Source organism: Tiliqua scincoides, chromosome 3, assembly GCF_035046505.1.
Source record: "Tiliqua scincoides isolate rTilSci1 chromosome 3, rTilSci1.hap2, whole genome shotgun sequence".
Lineage (NCBI taxonomy): Eukaryota > Metazoa > Chordata > Lepidosauria > Squamata > Scincidae > Tiliqua > Tiliqua scincoides.
The window spans coordinates 238,800,033-238,820,339 of NC_089823.1; the positions used below are offsets into that span (position 1 = coordinate 238,800,033).

The following is a 20,307-nucleotide window of genomic DNA, read 5'->3' on the forward strand; positions in this document are numbered from 1 at the left end:
CTTCAGATACGTGGAGACGGCTCTCCTATCTCTCCCAAGCCTTCTCTTCTCCAGGCCAAGCATTCCCAGCTCTTGTTCCTCACAGGGTTTGGTTCCTAGACGCCTCACCATCTTAGTTGCCCTTCTCTGAACCCATCCCAGCCTGTCAATGTCAGAAGAACTGAAGGGGTCTGAAGAGCATTCCAGGCCTGCCTCATCCCTAAGCTTGACCTGAAAACTCTTCCTTCATGGCTTTCCCTCTTACATACGGAGTTGCCTTGTATTGTCTGAAAGCGGCCTATCCGGCACGCTTCAACTACCAACTCTAGATGACAGCAGCTCTCCTGGGCCTCAGGACGAGACCCCTTCACCTGCTGTCTGGCCCTTTTCATTAGGCCAAGCCTGAGAACCAAATTGCAGCCTTCAAAATGCACTGAGTTAGGCCACTTCCATATTCTGCACCACTCCCTGCCACCCTACTCAGGAGTAGGTCATAGCCCCTATTCTGGGCTGCGGAAGTGACTCTGCACCTGGGTACCTAGAGCTTCCCACTCTTCCCTTCCCAGTTAGCTGCTGGAAACAGGTAGCCACCTGCCACCTCCGTGCTCATACTCCTGTTCCCTTGAAGGTTCACCCCACCTCTTTTGCCCTTTACTTCAAGCTTATGCCATTTGGCACTGTGCCTCTGTGCAGTGGGAAGACCCTTCCAAACCCACGTAATTGCCGAGGAGAAGATGAAACTGAACATGTGCAGTAGTGCCCAGCAAAACTCCCAGGCCTGGAGAAATGAAGCAAGAGTTCAGGGGGTCAAGGGCAGGACACTGTGCTCCAGAGCTCTGTACCTTGTCCTGCAGCTAAGTAAATTGAGGACAAGTAGCAGAGGCACTCAAATGAATTCTCCCTGTCTGATATACTCAAAGACAGATGTCTTCAGGGCAGAGTATCCCTGTCTGTCTGTATTACAGAGTACTGTCTGTAAATACATTCAATAATGAAGTAAAATAACCATTACAGCTTCTGACAGGGAGGCAGTTTGGCCACATCCTGCACCTCTCTGAACAATCCAGCTCCTCTTGCTGCCACTTGCCCTGGAGAAGTCCCCATTCAGTCAGAGACAAGGGGTTGTTAGACTCTGCAGGACTCACATTGATGAAGCTGACATTGAGCTCTTTGGCCGTGTAGCCCCTCTGCAAGTTCCGTCGTGCGTAGACATCGTAGTCCCGGACGATGCGAGTGATGATGTCCGACGTGGAGATCCCTTCGGTTCTCTGAGTGGGTGCAAACATTCCTGCAACAGTCAGAGAAGAGACAAATGGACAAAGGCTTGTCTATAGTGTCTACAGAGGCTCAAAGGGGACAGCAGCACTGGGCAAGATATAAAGACACAATTCCTGAAGGTTCGCAATCAATATTCATGCAAAGAGGGGAGAAGACAAAGGAAAAAGAACGTGAACCTAACCCATCCATTGCGTTTCCTTCTCACCTTCCACTGCTCTGCAGCAGCTTGTGCTCTTAGAAACTTCAACTGTGAAGACGCTACTTGGAAATCCCTGCTCAGCTGTGGTCACTGAACAGTGGTCACACTCATGGCATGCTGGCCTAACATCCCCAGCTGCTTGCAAGGAGACCAACTCCAGCCAGGCAAGCTGTGGGTCAGCCAGACTGGACTAGAACGACCACCAACTGGCTAACTTACCCTCCAAGGCAGAACCGCTGCCACCTCAGTATTGCCAGACCCTTGAGCTCAGGGAAGTTCAAGTCTATAGGTGTCCCAGTCACTCTGAGGAACTGAGGGCCACAGGACCCAAGTCCCCCTCCCTTCAGAGCAGAGCACTGCCAAGTTCCAAATAACTATTATAAAAGCAGAAGAAACTCTGGTTGAGTGAGATTGTGGTCAATACTGGATTTAGCTGAACCAAATTCCTCCAACAACAACAACAGACTTTAAGAGTTTATGAAAGAGAAGACAAGGACAATGTGCTTGTAATACTGATATGGGAATTTACGCAAGCAGAACAGAAAACAACAAAGCTAAGCTCCTAACTGGTTACTGGTTAACCTCACCTGGAAGTGTTTGCAGAAAGCTCTGCCAGCAGCATAACCAGCTGCTTCTACTAGAATGGCAATGAGAGGCCCTGACCACACTCCAGGTTATACCTGAGGAGCCCCTGGTGGAAACTTCTGATCAATTGAGGACCCTCTTGAATAATCAGAATCTGGGACCCTCAGCCATCAAAGAGGTGCTCCAGCACTGAGCTACAGTCTGCCACCAAAGGTGCACACCCCCCCCCCCCGTCTGAGCACACAGAGAAACGAAGCAGTTCTATCCAGCACAGGCTAAACAGAGACTGCCCAACGCCTACTGAACGGAACCAGAGGGGATGGAATGTACTTGTTCTCCCACAGCCACAGGCTCACCTGCTTCTTTTATGTGTTTATAGACATCATCACTCCCAGCAGAGGAATACGGGATGTCATCATGGGCAACGAAGTCAATCTGCAGGGTGGGCAACAAAAACAGCCATCAGCACAGCAGGCAGATGCCACAGGGACCACCAAGCAGCAGCGATGGAGCACAGCTGTGACTGCAACAGCAACAGTCACAGGGGCCAAAATGACCCAGGAGTGAGGGGCAACGGTTATTTCAACAGCAACAGGCTATGGGGTACAGAAAGCCTCTTATCCCATCTTTGTGGGTTGTCCCACTGGAGAGGATGTCTTTGCCAGCTATCAGCACAGGGCAAATATGCATGAGGGGGACAGGCTGAGACAGACTAGCTTCCCACTGTGATGTCTAGAATCCCAAAGACCTTCCTGCCACAGAGAATTTGAAGAATGTGAAGCGGAGTCAAGGAAGCTGAGTCAATGTGAAGCTGAGTCAAGGATCCAGCTGCTCTCCCACCATATTAAAGTGCCTGCTGTGCGTAAATCTTTACCCTGTGCTCGGCCAAGAACTCAGGAGTGAGTGTCCACGGGGCGTTCCTCACCACCTCGTCCACATAGCGGCAGTGCTGGACGGCATCGTAGCGCTCGTTCTCATTCATCACTGTGAAGCCCTTGAAGTTGTGCGTCAGCTCATCGCTGCAAACTACAGGTGCAACAAGCAAGAATTCAAGCTGGGAACAGGGACCATTAACACACCAGGGTGCCCTGGCTTAGACCTTCTGCAAGGGGAACCTGGCAGGACAGACAGGTTAGGAAGGACTAGTGGGTGTCAATGGGCAGTTTTCACAATGGAGAGGTGAAAAGCTGAGTGCCCCATGGATTCTGGGACGGTACTTTTCAACCTGTTTGTAAATAACCTGGAGGCAGTGCTAAGTGGCGAGGTGGCCAAGTTTGCAGATGACACGAATCTCTCCAAACTGGGAAACTGGGCAGCAAAATGGCAGATGCGTTTCAATGTAAGTAAGTGTAGAGTAATGCACATTGGGGAAAAGAATCAAAACTTTACAAATAGACTAATGGGTTCTGAGCTGTCTGTGACAGATCAGGAGAGAGACCTTGGGGTGTTGGTGGACAGCTTGATGAGAGTGTTGACCCAATGTGTGGCGGTGGTGAAGAAGGCTAATTCCATGCCTGGATCATTCGAAAAGGTATTGAGAATAAGGTGGCTAATATTATAATGCCGATGTACAAATCAACGTTAAGGCCACACCTGGAGTATCCGGTTTGCTCCCTGGTGTGCTCCCTGGGGCATTTGGTGGGCCACTGTGAGATACAGGAAGTTGGACTAGATGGGCCTTTGGCCTGATCCAGCGGGGCTGTTCTTACATTCTTACGAGTATTGCATTCAGTTCTGGTTGCCACATTTCAAAAAGGACATAATGGAAATGGAAAAGGTGCAGAAGAGAGCAACCAAAATGATTACTGGGCTGGGGCACCTCCCTTAATTGATTAATTAACCTTATTGCAAACTTAATTGTATTTTGGGGGGGGGGGTGGAGGGTTGCATGTGGTCCATGACAATTCCAATTTTTGCTTCAGTGGTCCCTAGGCTCCTAAAGGTTGGGAACCACTGTTCTAAAGAGCCTTGCACACCAATAGTACCACAAAAACAATTTATAATATTTACATGAAATTCTCACATGAATGAAAACATCTGGAGAAACACTGATTATGCAATACCAGGACAGGTTATTTACCTGTCAATGAAGCTCTTGGAATGATCACCTATGCAGTCACACACATGGGATCTGTGGCTGTACACAACAACTCTCAGAGAGGCCTAGGGCTCTAAGGGCGCAATTCTGAGGTGCCCATGGGCTGGCGCAAGTCCAGGAGGGTTGCAAACGTGCCATAAGGCATGTTTACGCCCCCTTGGGAGGTATCTGGGTCAGTGCTCAGAAGCGTGCAGGCCTGCGAAGGCTGACACAAGCCTCCGCACCGGCTTCCTCGGTGGGCCGACGCAAGGCTCTGGGGCAGGTGGGGAGCAGGTGGGAGGGAGTTCCTGGGCGGGGGAGGGCAGGTGGTGGGCAGCCCCAGGGGCAGGCAGGGGGAGCGGGAGCTGGGGAGCCAACCCTCGTTCCTGGGGAGTTTGGAGTGCTGTGAAGCTGCTCTGCTCTCCTCTGACTTGCGCCACCTCAGGAGGAGACCCATTGGCGCCTTACCCGGAGATAAGGGGAGAAGTTTCCCCTTGCCTCTGGCTGAGCCGCTTTGGACCCCTATCCTGTGCAGGATACAACACAAGCCTCTTGGTTCGCCTGTTCCACTGCAGGGTAGGATTGCGCCCTAAGTCTTATTAGGCGTCCAGTGTGTATGGTTCTAGGGCAAGGCCAGTAGGTTCCTGCTAATCATTGCCTAGTAAGTAAAATGCTAGGATACTGGCAGAAGCAAAGGAAGGTGGGTTGTGTGAATGTGCAGATGACCCATCAAAGAACTTAAGTTCTATGTGAACAAACTGTTCTCCTTCATGGTCTCTGTGCACAGTGCATTCCCACAAATGGGAGACAAGTAAGCATCCTTACCTGAAGGAAGGTGTTGGGAGATCTTGGGGTGGTGGTGGACAGGTCAATGAAAGTGTCAACCCAATGTGCGGCAGCAGTGAAGAAGGCCAATTCTATGCTTGGGATCATTAGAAAAGGTATTGAGAACAAAACGGCTAATATTATAATGCCGTTGTACAAATCTGTGGTAAGGCCACACCTGGAGTATTGTGTCCAGTTCTGGTCGCCACATCTCAAAAAAGACATAGTGGAGATGGAAAAGGTGCAAAAGGGAGCGACTAAGATGATTACTGGGCTGGGGCACCTTCCTTATGAGGAAAGGCTACGGCGTTTGGGCCTCTTCAGCCTAGAAAAGAGGCGCCTGAGGGGGGACATGATTGAGACACAAAATTATGCATGGGAAGGATAAAGTGGATAGAGAGATGCTCTTTACACTCTCACATAACACCAGAACCAGGGGAAATCCACTAAAATTGAGTGTTGGGAGGGTCAGGACAGACAAAAGAAAATATTTCTTTACTCAGCGTGTGGTCGGTCTGAGGAACTGCTTGCCACAGGATGTGGTGACGGCATCTGGCCTGGATGCCTTTAAAAGGGGATTGTTTCTGGAGGAAAAATCCATTATGTGTTACAAGCCGTGATGTGTAAGTGCAACCTCCTGATTTTAGAAATGGGCTATGTCAGATACAAGGGAGGGCACCAGGATGCAGGTCTCTTGCTATCTGGTGTGCTCCCTGGGGCATTTGGTGGGCCGCTGTGAGATACAGGAAGCTGGACTAGATGGGCCTATGGCCTGATCCAGTGGGGCTGTTCTTATGTTCTTAAAAAAAGGATCTGAAGGGCAGTTCATCCAAATGAAGCATCCCCTCTAGATCATATGTCCAGGACCCCATGCTTCATGGAAAGGAGGAAACCTTATGCAAGCTGCCCAGACAACTCTCAAGTCCCTCTAAGGGCGCAATCCTAACCCCTTATGTCAGTGCTTTCCAGTGGTCATCACCACATTCTGTGGCAGCTAATCATGCACTGTGTGGAGACAATCTTTCTTTTGTCTATCCAGAATCTACTTCCCATCAGTTTCAATGGGCCAACACCATGTTTTGGAGTGATAAGACAGTGAGATAGGGTGCTCAAGTCTCCTCTGCCTCCCATGTGTGGTTTCCACACCCAAGAAAATCCTGTCCCCAAATTGCCAAACCCCTTCTCACCTCCTACGATGAGATATGTGTTAGGGAAGAGGTTTTTCGCCTGCATCAGGGCCCTGGCGTGTCCAGAGTGGAAAAGGTCAAAAATCCCATCGGCATAAACCCTGACTGGTCTCTCTGCTGAGAAGAGAAACAAGAGAAGTCAAACCAAGGCTGTGATCAACAGCATTCAAAGCTTTGGACACACTGGTGCAGAGGTGCCTCACACTTGCTCTTCTGTGCTTTCATGCGCTACAGTGAGCACCAAATTTTTCTATATGGATTGCATTTCCATGTCTTCCACGTGTGCAGTTCTCAAACTGATTTCATTACTGCAAGCTGTGTGGCCACATTGCTATAATCAAAGCACCACACCACCTGCAGCTCCATGGCTGGGTTTTTTCTCCTGGCACTCTGGAATGTGGCGAGAGGTTTAGAGAGAGGAAAATATAAAAGCACATATTTTGCCTCAACTAATTTGAGCCTGCAGGACCCCAGCCAAAGACAGAGGTTCTGTGAATCAACAGAACCTCCCCAAATTCCCACATAAACAAACTGTGACTCCACATGATTACAACATGGACAGGGAGGATACCTGCCTGGGCCATTCCAAGATGCCATGTGACTTGCAGGCATGGGGGGGGGGAAGCTGAACAACTACAACTGAGACCAACACCCCCCCCCCCCAAAGAAAACCCTGATTTGGAGCTACAGCAGGGGTATTGGTATTGTGGGGTATTGGTATTGGTACAGCAGGGGTATTGTGAACTTTTAGTTGAAAAGCGGTATATAAATACTGTTAATTAATTAATAAATTGGTACAAAGGACAGATTTTTGTCAGGACTGGAACCCAGAGTGGATCTTCAACTGATGATCAAAGGAATGCCTTGCAGGGATTCAGCCTGTATGCCACTTCTCCATTTCACTACCCATTTCACTGCAGGGAAATCAGTCCGGAAAGGCAGAGCAGATCAGGTGACGCATCCGACCCATATAAAAGGTTCCAAGTCAGGATCGCTGGCTAGCCTTGGCAATTAAGAGTCCAGTTCTTGCTCAATGCTCAGTCTTCCTCCTGTTCTACCTGTCCCCTGCCCTTGGCTGCACAGGTGCCAGCCTGGTAAGTCTTAGGAGGGGCACCGCCCACCATCACTGACACAAGTCCTCTGAGGACTTTGCTGCTATTAACAGATGGGAGATTAAGGGAGATTTAGTATTTTCATTGTAAAACTAGGGCTGGGCCATGCTGAGGTGAGGTCCTGCACTTTACACCCAGTTACCACAAATTGACTTTGAGCGGGGATTAGGATAGATTAGAGCTGACACACAACAGAAAAGAAAACACCTTCTGAGCACAGCAGACAAGCCCTTGCTCCTGCCTCAGTCAATCAACTCCACACAAACAAGGGGCTCTTATAGTGGCACTTTACACAGTCCTTGCCACTTCTTGCACTGCTACACATCAAAGCCCCACAACCCCACTCTCCTCAACTGTTTCCCTCTGTCCCCACAGAGGTCTATATGCCTGCCCACTGAGGAGGATACTTCATGCATCCTATGAAGTCCACAAAAAACGGAGCCTGAGACAAATTGGGTAGCTGTCAGTGGCCACAGGACTCTGTCGCTTGGGGCACAAGTCAGGCTTCTGAAAGAGTTGTTCAGTTCTTGGAGAGACGGTAGTAGTAAATACATGGATATTTTAAAAAATTCTTCTAGTATGTTATTCAGATCCCACAGAGTACTATACAGAAACCTGGGGGTGACTCCACCTCTAAGGCAAGCAGAGTGGTGGTACGTGGTGGTAGCTCCTGTGTTGTTCACCCTGGGTTGGCTCCCTCTGCCCAGGTCCCACATGGAGGGAAGGGGTGGGGGAATCAACCAGCCAGGTCTTATTTGACAAGCTGAACCAAGCCCATCAGGCAATTGTAACAATGGAGCTGTGATCTCTGGATTTTGGCATTAACATTAATGGAACTCACACACCATAAGAGATGCTGTCAAAGTAAAATGCCTCATTTACTCCACTGGGCTCCTTAGAGAATTACTTACATGGGGTCCCTCTCAGTGCTTCCTCATACGTTACTCGAATGTATGGTTTGCTGTAATCCACTTCAAGTTCATCAGAAAATGGAGCTGGCTCCCTGAGCCCCTATGTTTGGGAAACAAAAGGAAATCAAGAATATAGGTTTGCCTGAATCAAGAAAAGTGTATACCTATTCAGTGAAGAATCAGACCTGGAAAGGAATCAAGAGCCAACCCTTTGAGAGGACCGAACCATAAATGTTCAAGGTTCCTCCTGCTCTGCAACAGCCAGCATAGAAGTATGGCATGAAATGCAAACTTCAGTCCATAGCATCTCTGGCCCAAGCCCTTGGCAAGCTGTTACAGTCAAGGTACAGAGTACCAGGGCAGATTCTAACAATTACTTTAAATAGTTACATACTGCTTTTAAACAACAACAAACAAGCTCTCAAGGTGGTTCACATAATAAAGGAATAAAAAGAGCCAGTGATCTGAATCAGAGAAAGGCAGCTTCTATACAGAAGCATTTCAGAGAGCACCACAGAACATGTTTTGGACGTGGCAAGTGTCATGGCACTCTGCCCATCAACTGTCCTGCAGTAAGAAAAACCAAAATCCTTCTAGGCCAACCAAGGGCCAGTCATAGTTTGGCTTGAACAGACCATAAACTGGCTGTACTTAGTTCATCATTGCTGGGACTTTCTTTCTCAATATAGAAAAAGAAAGCCCTTCCCCTCTTTGCTGTATTTGTTATCTGCCTTGCTTGCTTCAAATTGATTTTTGTGGAACTCAGGCATATGTGTTAATTGCTTTGAGCTTTGGACTAGAAACATTCTTAATAAATACAATACATTTAAATATAGGTGGTGTATAAATTTTTTAAATAAATATAAAAAATCTATCCCAGAGAATTGCAGCTACTCTGTCCGACACAAGCCCTGGCTCTGCTGAAACCCAATCCATATCATTTTGCTTTTCTGGAAGCTCAACCTCCTGAGTTTGCTCACTAGTGCAGGGGAAGTTAATTCCTCTAAGCAGGGCTTCACTTACTAAACAGCTCCGTGGCATTTTGAGGGGGATGCCATCCGTCTCAGCAGCCCCATTGGGTCCTGCCCCTTCTTTCCTTCTCTTCCTGGAGTTCAGTTTGGCTGAGCCTTGAGGCTCCATCCCACGAATTGCGTCCGGCAGCTCAGCTGGAAAGACCTGCAGGAACGAAGAAGGCGTTTCAGGTCCCCAAGGTTAAGAAGCCGGGCTCTCTGCACAGCACTCCAGCCTGGAGAAAGGAAGAAAGGCTGGTTTGGACTCACAACAGCCACCAGTCCTATTAGCGAATGGGGCCAAGCTGAGAATGTTCAAGGGCTGCTCTCTGTAGCAAAGCCCCTCTTATCAGCAGCAGTGACAAGAGGGTAATAAAACCAGCAGGCTGCCAGGAAGATCTTTTTCCCATGACCCAGCAGGAACGCTGGAATCGCTACCATGCTTATTTTAGCTCTCTGCTAATGGGCCAAATATGATAAACATATGCCCCAAGTTGAATTAGATGTTCAGATTTCCAAGTCAGCATTCCTGCAATCAATGAGTGCACCCAGAGACCGAGCAGGGAAAGGATATTTTTCCATGGGTGCAAAGAGATCTGTACCTGGCCTGCCACCACTGCCTCCCCTCTTCAGAGCAAGGGCTTCCAACAAAATGAAGAAAACATGAAACTTTAACCATGCCCTCTGTTGCAGGATCTGCCATGCCACAACCCTCACTACCATGAAATCCTCTATATACTGTTCATGAGCTTATGCATGTTCTACCACATCACCACCTTAGTAATCTTTTTCTAAACTAAAAAAAGCTCAAATGCTCTCAGAACATTTCAGATTCATCACTGATGTAATCTGTAGGCCAGAGGGCATCTCCCTTTTCTCTGGGGCAGGAAGAAATCAATGGGGTCAGTTTTCTTCTACCTCCTAGAGCAGGGGTGCCCAAACCCCGGCCCGGGGGCCACATGCAGCCCTCAAGGCCTCTCTATGTGGCCCGCAGGGAGCCCCTAGCCTCCAATGATCCTCTGGCCCTCCAGAGATTTGTTGGAGCCCACACTGGCCCGATGCAACTGCTCTCAGCGTGAGGGCAACTGTTTGACCTCTCAAGTGAGCTGAGGGATGAGGGCTCTCTCCACTGCTTGTTGTTTCATGTCTGTGATGCAGTAGCAGCAGCAAAGGAAAGGCCAGCCTTGCTTTGTTCAAGGCCTTTTATAGGCCATGAACTACTGCAAGACCTTGATTCATTCATATAAGTTCATCTTTAATATATTCATTTATGTAAATTTATTCAAATTTGAAATGTAAATTAATTCGGCCCCCCACACAGTGTCAGAGAGATGATGTGGCCCTCCTGCCAAAAACTTTGGACACCGCTGTCCTAGAGCAAAGGGACAGTGAACATCACTGCTTGTGGGAAACTCCAGAAAACATCTCCTCTCTCTCCACTCCCCCCCCCAACCCCTTCAGGGGATAGGCTCTCCCCTTCCCAGGTTTTGTTTTCAGAATGCTCTCTTCCCTTTGTAACTATGTGTGAACCATGAAAGATCTCATCCTGCACAAACTTTCCACCTCTGCAACATTTTTAAACAAGCTACTGGGAAGAACTGGAATGGCAAATAGTAACTGCAATAGAACTGCTTGGGTTACATCACTCCTTCAGACAGGGAGGATTTACAATCCCTTGACACTGACAGGCAAATCCAGCATTGCTATATATGGGTGACATACAACATCCCCTTTTGGAGAGAAAGGCAGGATATAAATGTAGTAAATAAATATCTGCCAAGGCATTTTGGCATCCTGGGAAGAACAGCTCAGTTGCAGCTGGGAAAAAAGGTTTCTAAGTCAGTTGCAGTGCCACCCTCCTCCCCTGTGTTAGCAGAAGAATAAAGCCAAGAGGAGCCCCGCTGGACAAGAGCAAAGGGCCATTTAGTGCAGCATCCTGTTGCCCACAAGAACCAACTACGTGGCTCTGGGAAGCCCCTCAAAAGGGCACAAAGACAATGGGCCTCCCTCCTTTTGATAGTCTGATATAGTGCTCCTAAGCATGGAGGTTCCACATAGCTAGAGATCTCCCGCCATGAATGTGTCCCCTTTTCAAGACATCTCAACTGATTGGCAGTCACCTCCTCTTGTGGCAGGAAATTCCACAAGTTAGTGATGTATGAATTTCTTTAATCTTCCCTGAAGCTACTGCTAGTCAGTTTCACTTGCTGACCAACCCCCCCCCCCCCCAGTTACAGGGGATGGTTAGCTAGATGTCTCCCCTAGTCAACAAGGATAACACCATCAATGGACAGGACACCATTATTAGGATTTATAATACTACTTTTATACACAAAGTGGTTTACAAGCAAAACAAAGTTAGAGGGTAACACAAGCTGGAGACACGGCCCTGATTCGTGATGTCTGACATGCTCTGAAAGCAACTTGAGGATTGGCCAGCTGCCCACTTGAAGGCGGGCACATTGGGCTCCACAGCTGTATGGCAGAACTTATGCCTACCAAAAGTGGCGAGGCCCTATCCCCATCACCCCCTCCCATTCAAACAGCCTTCAGGGGCAGCAAGATTTGTACTGCATGGGCCAGCAATGCCTTCCTGAAACTCACACAGGTCAAGTCTTTATTTAGCAGAAAGAACAGGCACAAAATCAGAAAGTTAACATTGCAACACTGTTACTGATCCTTGATTACTCCCCCGCCAACTGCATATGGCATAGCAGCTGTGGAGGAATACAAGATCTGAACTGAAGATCTCTCTCCCTTCCCCCCTCCCCCACCCCAGTTTGGAAGGATCCTTATGGAACTCCTCAAAATCCATTCTTGACTTCATCCCCCAGGAAAAGTTTAATCTGCAAACTTGGCCACCTCGCTGCTTATCCTGTGGTCTCAAGAGGGACTAGGGGTCACCACTGCAAGTCTTTCCCCTTTAGGCATTTATGTGCAATTCCTTTGGCAATTTATCACAAGCGGAATGGGTCACACCCACTCTTTAGGATCTCATTTTCATCATGCTCTACATAGCGAGTCTCACTCCCACCTCCTGCACTTCTGGGCCTCTGACCTCATTTTGTAATAACACCCTACACCCTCCTGTTGTCTTCTTTCTGTGCAAGTGAGTTGTGGGTGTAGCTTGCCAGCTGAGGATAAACAACAACTGCAGGGAAACTTTCATGCAGCTGACAAGGTGGATTCAAATTCAAACAAAACATCACAAAATACCACAAATATCACAAAAATGTTTGTTTTTATGGCACTACCAGGTTCTTTGTTGCCTTAAGCAAAAACAGCAGCTGCTTCTGGGGTGAAGCCCTGCATACCTGAAGAGGTATAACACCCTGCACACCTACTGAATTCAATTGAAATGACAGCCTTGAAAATGGATAGAAAATGGATTCTGACTCAAATACCCTCAGAACTGAAGCTGGTCTCTTACCTTGAGGAATCCAGCTCTAACCTAAGCAACTTTTTCTCATATTACTGAAGTGTTTTGGAAATGAGAGTGTTAAAATTTTGCTAGGCACTATAAGCGAGGGTGTTTAAAACCAGAAAATCAGACACAGACATACTTTCACCTCTGGTCAAAGTAACAACTAACCAATTGAGGAGAACATGATCTCAGTGCAAAAGGGGCTAAGAAGAACCTGGTTTACATAAGAAAACGAGAGGGTGAATAATGGAAGGATCTTGACACTCATCTGTAAGTTGGGGTGCAGAAATGGAACTAGCCCCTTACATATGCCTTGAAGGCCAATTTTTCAAGAGCAGAAGCTCTATCTAAAGAGCCAATAGTTGCAGACACAAGACAGTCAGTTACCAACGTGCAGGCCTTGTAAATGTGAAAGCTTCCCAGAACTTCCTATTCTGCTGCTGGGACAAGGGTACTCTGCGTTTCAGAGCTGTCAGCTCAGCTGAATGCCAGAATCATGTGCTAGAAGATGGTGCCAATTTTGCTACAGCTTTTTACCAATTCATACCTCCCTTGGAAGCAAGCCCATACTTCACCTTGCACACCACAAGCTGTTTGCTTGGTATATTCCAAGAACATAAAGAATTGGTTACTTTACCAGGGAAATACAGTGGAATATCAGGAGATGTTTAAGAGTAGTGCAGAAAACTATCAATCTGCTTGCCTGCCCACCCACCCTCCACCTCCCACCAATGGAACCCTCCTGGAGAGGCTAGGGCACTAATAATTCCCATGGGGCAGATTCCAGGCAAAACAAGTTCTATCACTGTTTCCCCAACACAATCCTTTTTGCCAAGTGTGACTTGGTAACCACACCACACCGCAAACCAGAAACAGTTTAAAAAAAAAACCAGCAAAAGAGGAGTTAGCTCTTGTTCCTCCACAAGCCTCAGTAAGAGAAGCCCAAGAATACAGTCATCCTGGAAGAGCCCCACAACCACTTGCAATGTTGAGAAGGTGCACTTGGTGGTAAAATTAATGGGAAGAACCTTAATAATGAGGATCTTTGTCATTCTAACAGAATGGCATACAAATTATAGCTTGTATTGGCAACCTTCAGTCTCGAAAGACTATGGTATCGTGCTCTGAAAGGTGGTTCTGGCACAGCGTCTAGTGTGGCTGAAAAGGCCAATCCGGGAGTGACAATCCCTTCCACACCGGGAGCAAGTGCAGTCTGTCCCTGGTCTGTCTCCCTGGCTATGGGCCTTCCTTCTTTGCCTCTTAGCCTCAGACTGTTGGCCAAGTGTCTCTTCAAACTGGGAAAGGCCATGCTGCACAGCCTGCCTCCAAGCGGGCCGCTCAGAGGCCAGGGTTTCCCACTTGTTGAGGTCCATCCCTAAGGCCTTCAGATCCCTCTTGCAGATGTCCTTGTATCGCAGCTGTGGTCTACCTGTAGGGCGCTTTCCTTGCACGAGTTCTCCATAGAGGAGATCCTTTGGGATCCGGCCATCATCCATTCTCACGACATGACCAAGCCAACGCAGGCGTCTCTGTTTCAGCAGTGAATACATGCTAGGGATTCCAGCACGTTCCAGGACTGTGTTGTTTGGAACTTTGTCCTGCCAGGTGATGCCGAGGATGCGTCGGAGGCAGCGCATGTGGAAAGCGCTCAGTTTCCTCTCCTGTTGTGAGCGAAGAGTCCATGACTCGCTGCAGTACAGAAGTGTACTCAGGACGCAAGCTCTGTAGACCTGGATCTTGGTATGTTCCGTCAGCTTCTTGTTGGACCAGACTCTCTTTGTGAGTCTGGAAAACGTGGTAGCTGCTTTACCGATGCGCTTGTTTAGCTCGGTATCGAGAGAATGAGTGTCGGAGATCGTTGAGCCAAGGTACACAAAGTCATGGACAACCTCCAGTTCATGCTCAGAGATTGTAATGCAGGGAGGTGAGTCCACATCCTGAACCATGACCTGTGTTTTCTTCAGGCTGATCGTCAGTCCAAAATCTTGGCAGGCCTTGCTAAAACGATCCATGAGCTGCTGGAGATCTTTGGCAGAGTGGGTAGTGACAGCTGCATCGTCGGCAAAGAGGAAGTCACGCAGACATTTCAGCTGGACTTTGGATTTTGCTCTCAGTCTGGAGAGGTTGAAGAGCTTTCCGTCTGATCTGGTCCGGAGATAGATGCCTTCTGTTGCAGTTCCAAAGGCCTGCTTCAGCAGGACAGCGAAGAAAATCCCAAACAAGGTTGGTGCAAGAACACAGCCCTGCTTCACTCCGCTTCGGATGTCAAAAGGGTCTGATTTGGTACTGTTAAGACTAAGTAAACAGGCATTGGCTCAGGCTGTCAGTTAAATGTCACCCCATCTGAGCAAGACAAGGTCCGCAACCTGGCATTTCACTGGCATTAATCCAGGCTGGGTACATTCAATGCATAGCACAATATCAAAGCCATGTATGTGATCTGAGTTTTCTCCAGCTGCATGTAGACATAATTTGCAGAAAGAAGGGGATTTGCTGAGTGGCTTTGATGTGAAAAGTCACATTTTGGCCACTGAATTCAAAAAACAGACTGTGCAAGTGAAAATTTAAACTACTGGTGTCCTGCTGTAGTCAAACCAATCTACCCAAAGGTTTGGCACACATTTGCCAAATGGAAAAGAATTCTATGTAACTCAGTCATGCAATTTGCTGCTCACCTGAAACAGGCCGCAACTGCCACCATGTGAATGCTCAAGAAGCAAATTGTATCTGCAACAGGGAACCAATTTGCAACCACTAAGGCAAGTGCGTGTACATTTTCTCTCCTCCCTTCCTGCATAAGATTGAAGAACAGGGACCAGGTGACCATCCCCTAAATAGTTTTTTATAAGGCTAGTATAATTTGAAAGTTTTCACACTCCAAATAGCAATTGCTTTAAAGCCAACAGGGTGCAACGCAGAGAGAAAAGGGCTTGGGTCCAAGTATCCCTGCTCTCTCTTGCTCTTCCTCATGTCTTGTGATAGAGATTCTGGTCACCACATCTCAAAAAGGACATAGTGGAAAAGGAAAAGGTGCAAAAGAGAGCGACTAAGACAATTACTGGGCTGGGGCACCTTCCTTATGAGGAAAGGCTATGGTGTTTGGGCCTCTTCAGCCTAGAAAAGAGGCGCCTGAGGGGGGGGCATGATTGAGACACAAAATTATGCAGGGGATGGACAGAGTGGATAGAGAGATGCTCTTTACACTCTCACATAACTCCAGAACTAGGGGACATCCACTAAAATTGAGTGTTGGGAGAGTTAGGACAGACAAAAGAAAATATTTCTTTACTCAGTGTGTGGTTGGTCTGTGGAACTCCTTGCAGCAGGATGTGGTGACGGTATTTTTGCTAGATGTGTTTAAAAGGGGAATGGACAAGTTTCTGGAGGAAAAATCCATTACGGATTACAAGCTGTGATGTGTATGTGTAACCTCCTGATTTTAGAAATGGGCTATGTCAGATGCAAGAGAGGGCACAGGGATGCAGGTGTCTTGTTATCTGGTGTGCTCCCTGGGGCATTTGGTGGGCCACTGTGAGATACAGGAAGCTGGACTAGATGGGCCTATGGCCTCATCCAGTGGGGCTGTATGTTTTTATGAGATAAACATGGCATGCATGCATCAACTTTGTTTCAAGATGCTCCATCATGACTACAATTTGGACTCAGCATGAAAAGTTGTGAGGATCACTATAACAGAGAGCCTGAGGTGGTCTCCCCACTTCATGCACTTGCAACAGAAGGCAACAAACATATTCAAAGGAGGAACAAGCCAAAGCAAATGAGCAGTGGAGACTGGACAGATGATCCTACAGCTGACTCGCAAAACAAACACAAGAAGGAAGCAGGGGGAGAGCCAGGAGAAGAGGATTAATTCAACAATCGCTCTTCTCCAAGTCAAGAGAAAGAGGACATTTCTTCGGAAGGCAGAGGAGCCCTGCACAAGGCTGCAGTTGATCTTTGTTCACACCACACAGTCTCTGATGCTAGTCCCAGAAATGCAACACAGCTACTTCCCTCTCCTGACCCAGGCTGTGCTCTTTTCCTCTTTATCCACGTGTCCACACCAGGGACTGCAGTGGGTGGGGAGGTAGGTGAGGCAGAGCCTCCCCACTGGAACCATTTGGAAAGTGCCCCGTCATGTGAAGTGAGGGAGCCTCCCCACTGGAGTCCTTCGAAAAGCACCACCACTGCTGTGTGAGGCACTCAGACACTTTCAACCCACGTGCTTTGTGCAGGGGCTGAGTGCGCTTGAGCACTTCACATGGTGGCAGCAGCACTTTTTGAAGGGCTCTGGTGGGGAAGCTCTGCCTCCCCACCCACAGCACATCCCTGGGCCACACAACAACCAAGGGGGCCACTTGGCGAACTTCCTACAGCCCCAGGCAGAAGGTTTCCCTGAAAGTGGCTCTGAGGAGGAGGAGGAGGAGGAAGGGGGGGCTTCAGCAGCTGCAGCTCCAAGGGCCAGACGCCCGCAACTGGGCAGTGGGGACCTGGCGAGGATGCAGGCGGGAGGGTGAGCGAGCGCAGCACCCCCAGCCCCAGTTGTCACCCCCACCCCCCCGCCCAGAGCCTTCTCCTCAGTGGGAGACCCTCCTGCAGAGCCCCCAGAAGGGGGCTGGGCCCATCACATTCAAGCACCCCCAGCCCCAGACGCCCTCCCCAGGGAGAGCCCCTCCGCCTCAGACCCCCAGGAGGCCCCGCTGACCCCACCGCACCTCCAGGCGCCCCGCCCCGCCGCTCAGCCAGGGGCCGCGGGGGGTTCCCTAAACCAGACCAGGCTCCCCCTACCCGGCTCCGGCTCCGGCTCCAGCTCCCCGCGCAGTGCCGACGGCTGGAGAGGAAGCGCCTCCACCCGGCCCAGTCCCGTCACGCAAGCGGAAGCCTCCCCCAGCCCGGCCCACCTCGCAGGGGCGTTGTGCAGAGGCGGCGCCTCAGAACGCGTCCGTGCAGGTCTACTCAGAAGGAAGTACCAGTGCAGTCAGCGGGCCTGCCCGCGGGTGAGCGTGCGGGGGGGGGGCCTTCCGCTCCGCGCCTGGGCCCGCCGGCGCCTCCTCTCAGCAGCGCCCCTGACGGAGGAGCTGCGCCTCCCGCCGCCCCTCGGCCTCGGGGGCGGGGCCTCACGGGTCACGTGCTCCTCGGCGGCCCCTGTGGCGCTGACGCTACAGGCGGTCCGTCCAGCACAGGCGTCCCCAGGACTTGAGGCCCGCGCCGAGGGTTCCGAGGAGGACAGCCCTGCCTCTCCCCACCACTGCTGCGCTCCCACTGCCAGTGCGAGGGGCGGGGTCGGAGGGGAGGAGCTGCAGGCGGGGAAGCCTCAGCCCCCCCGCGCCAGCACTGGCCCCCTCTCACCCTCAGCACATGCATGACACACACATGTACATGCAGGTGGGCTCTGGCCTGACCCAGGGGCTCTTCCTAGGTTCTTATGCAGAGTCCGTGGAACTCCTTGGCACAGGACGTGGTATTGTCTTGGGTGCTCTCTGGGGCACCTGGTGGGCCACTCTCAGAGCTAGATGGCCCACTTTGGCCTGACCCAGTAGGGCTCTTCCTATGTTCTTAGTTAATGAACCTGTGGAACTCCATGCCACAGGATGTGGTGTGTTGTCTTGGGTGCTCTCTGGGCACCTGGTGGGCTGCTGTGAGACACAGGAGGCTGTGCTAGATGGGCCCCCTCTGGCTTGACCCAGGGGCTCTTCCTATGTTCTTATGTAGAGTCTGTGGAACTCCTTGCCACAGGATGTGGTCTTGTCTTGGGTGCTCCCTGGGGACCTGGTGAGCCACTGTGAGACACAGATTCCAGGTAAACAGCTTTGCCAAATATCCCAGAATAGTTGCAGAGGAGCAGCACATGAGACCCTGCCACCCAAGCCTGCTAGTCCTTCTCACTGCTCTCCTTTCCACTCTCAAATCCTGTCTCTCAACTTTGGTTTCACTCTGGTCAGTTTCATCTTTGTTGATGCTTTTAAAACAGGTTCTTGGCAATCAAGGTAGGCTTTCTAAGAGGCTGAGGGCCCAATCCTATCCAATTTTCCAGCGCTGGTGTGGCTGCAATGCAGCCCCAAGGTAAGGGAACAAATGTTCCCATGCCTTAAGGAGGCCTCTGTGACTGCTGCCCCACCACAAGATGCAGTGCATGCCCCATTGGCACAGCTGCACCACACTGGAACATTCAATAGGACTGGGCCCTGAGCTTGCTAAGTACTCAGCTTTCGTATGAGGCAGTAGTTCTTATGCTTTCATGAACACAAGGCAGAGTTAGCCCGCAAGTTGGTCCCCATCTGCATCCGCAGGAGCTTAATGCAACTCTTTACCAAGATTGAGGAAATTATAAAAATAGGTTCCAGTAATAGCTCTGCCAAATAGCCCCAGTTAATGTATTATATATTTTTAAATCTTGCCTGCTCTTCCTCCATGGTGATGTGCACGATTTCCCTGCCCCACATTATATCTTTGTGAGGAAAAAAAATGGGGGAAAATGACTGGTTCAAAGTCACCCCACAGGCTTCATAGCAAAAAGGAGAGATTATAGTCTAATCAGTGCTTAATCCTAGTTTTTGAATAGAGTTTGGGCCAAATGCCTGATACTAGCTTGCAATAGATGAATCTTGGTTACTCAGTGGTTACTATGCTCAGCGATACTCTTATTTTCACTATATTGTCACCGGTGAGTCCAAGCTGTGGTTAGTTCTTGGCTCTTTGTAGGGCCTGGCTCAAGGTAAGAGAGAAGACTTGACTTGAACTTACCCAATCGGCTAGGTGCAGGCCCATCTCCTCCTTCTCTTCCTCTTGTTCCTGGTCTGGTGGGTCATCCCCTGAACCATAGCTGGCAGCAGGAGAGGGGGCCCTGGTGTCACGCCATTGTGACTCCAAGCCTTGCATTGTAGCGTGGTGTGTGCTGAGAGGCGGCAGAGAACACTGAGGACACAGTTCTCCCTCTGCCATTGCGGAAAAAGGAGCCTCGCATGACAAACACCGCTTGGATTTTCTGGTGTGCTTGTGTGGTGCATCTGCCATGATAGGGCATGGGGCAGAGGCAGGAGCAAAGAGGCCACACCAAGACAACTGACAACGTGGGGCAAGGAGGCACAAAAGCAATTGCAAAATAATTATTTCATGGGAAAGACTGGAAAGCCACCCATTAGCTGCTTCCGCTAAGGGAAAAACTTCTGGTTGATTGAGTAGCAACCCACTTCATGCACCTCCTTTGAAGCCCACAAGAGGGTGACATGGCTGTCAATGGAGGTTCAAGTGACAGGGGAAGAGCAACTGGAGAAGTTGGCACCATTACATGCAGCTGATTTGCCTTAGCAGAAACTTCAGAGCTTTACATTCCTAACCCCTATTGACGAGGAGGCCTACTGCACATTTCGTAGGTAGGGGTCCTATTTGTTCTCTAAGCACAACAAACAAGGGCAACGCTTAGTGTTTGAACAAGTCTTGCCTGTCTAATGTCCAAGATTCAGTCTTTGGCATTTCTGGTTAAAACAGCCAAACGTGGGAAGACAGAATGAACACAGCCTGAGATCTTGGAGAAAAGCTGCTTCTCAGAGTAGACTACTAGTTAAGCTGGACTAGCAGTTTGACACTGAATAGTGGCAGATCCTTAAACAGGGTCTGGGCATTAAATTATTGGCCAGGCAGTCATGCGACTCCAAAATATGGCCATATCCTACACTCCCACAGTTCCTGTCTTCTGGTGCCAGTCCTTGGTATCTATATC

At 49.5% G+C, this 20,307-nt stretch overlaps 1 protein-coding gene across 3 annotated transcripts in view; it reads right to left on the bottom strand.

Moving 5' to 3' along the window:
* PCYT1A (phosphate cytidylyltransferase 1A, choline) overlaps positions 1 to 17,684 on the bottom strand; it is a 28,686-nt gene extending 11,002 nt beyond the window's left edge. Inside the window, exons 1-7 of one of the 3 annotated variants that reach the window (XM_066620036.1) lie at positions 17,558 to 17,684; positions 9,177 to 9,329; positions 8,154 to 8,253; positions 6,131 to 6,247; positions 2,916 to 3,067; positions 2,398 to 2,476; positions 1,125 to 1,267 (exon numbers count right to left, since the gene is read on the bottom strand). In XM_066620036.1, the coding sequence (XP_066476133.1) occupies positions 1,125 to 1,267; positions 2,398 to 2,476; positions 2,916 to 3,067; positions 6,131 to 6,247; positions 8,154 to 8,253; positions 9,177 to 9,293 (708 nt within the window). In that variant the 5' untranslated portion in view covers positions 9,294 to 9,329; positions 17,558 to 17,684. Of the gene's footprint in view, positions 1 to 1,124; positions 1,268 to 2,397; positions 2,477 to 2,915; positions 3,068 to 6,130; positions 6,248 to 8,153; positions 8,254 to 9,176; positions 9,330 to 17,375; positions 17,452 to 17,488 lie in introns of those variants that run through there. The other 2 variants (XM_066620035.1, XM_066620037.1) reach the window with 2 other exon arrangements.
* Between the last annotated feature and the right edge of the window lie 2,623 nt (positions 17,685 to 20,307).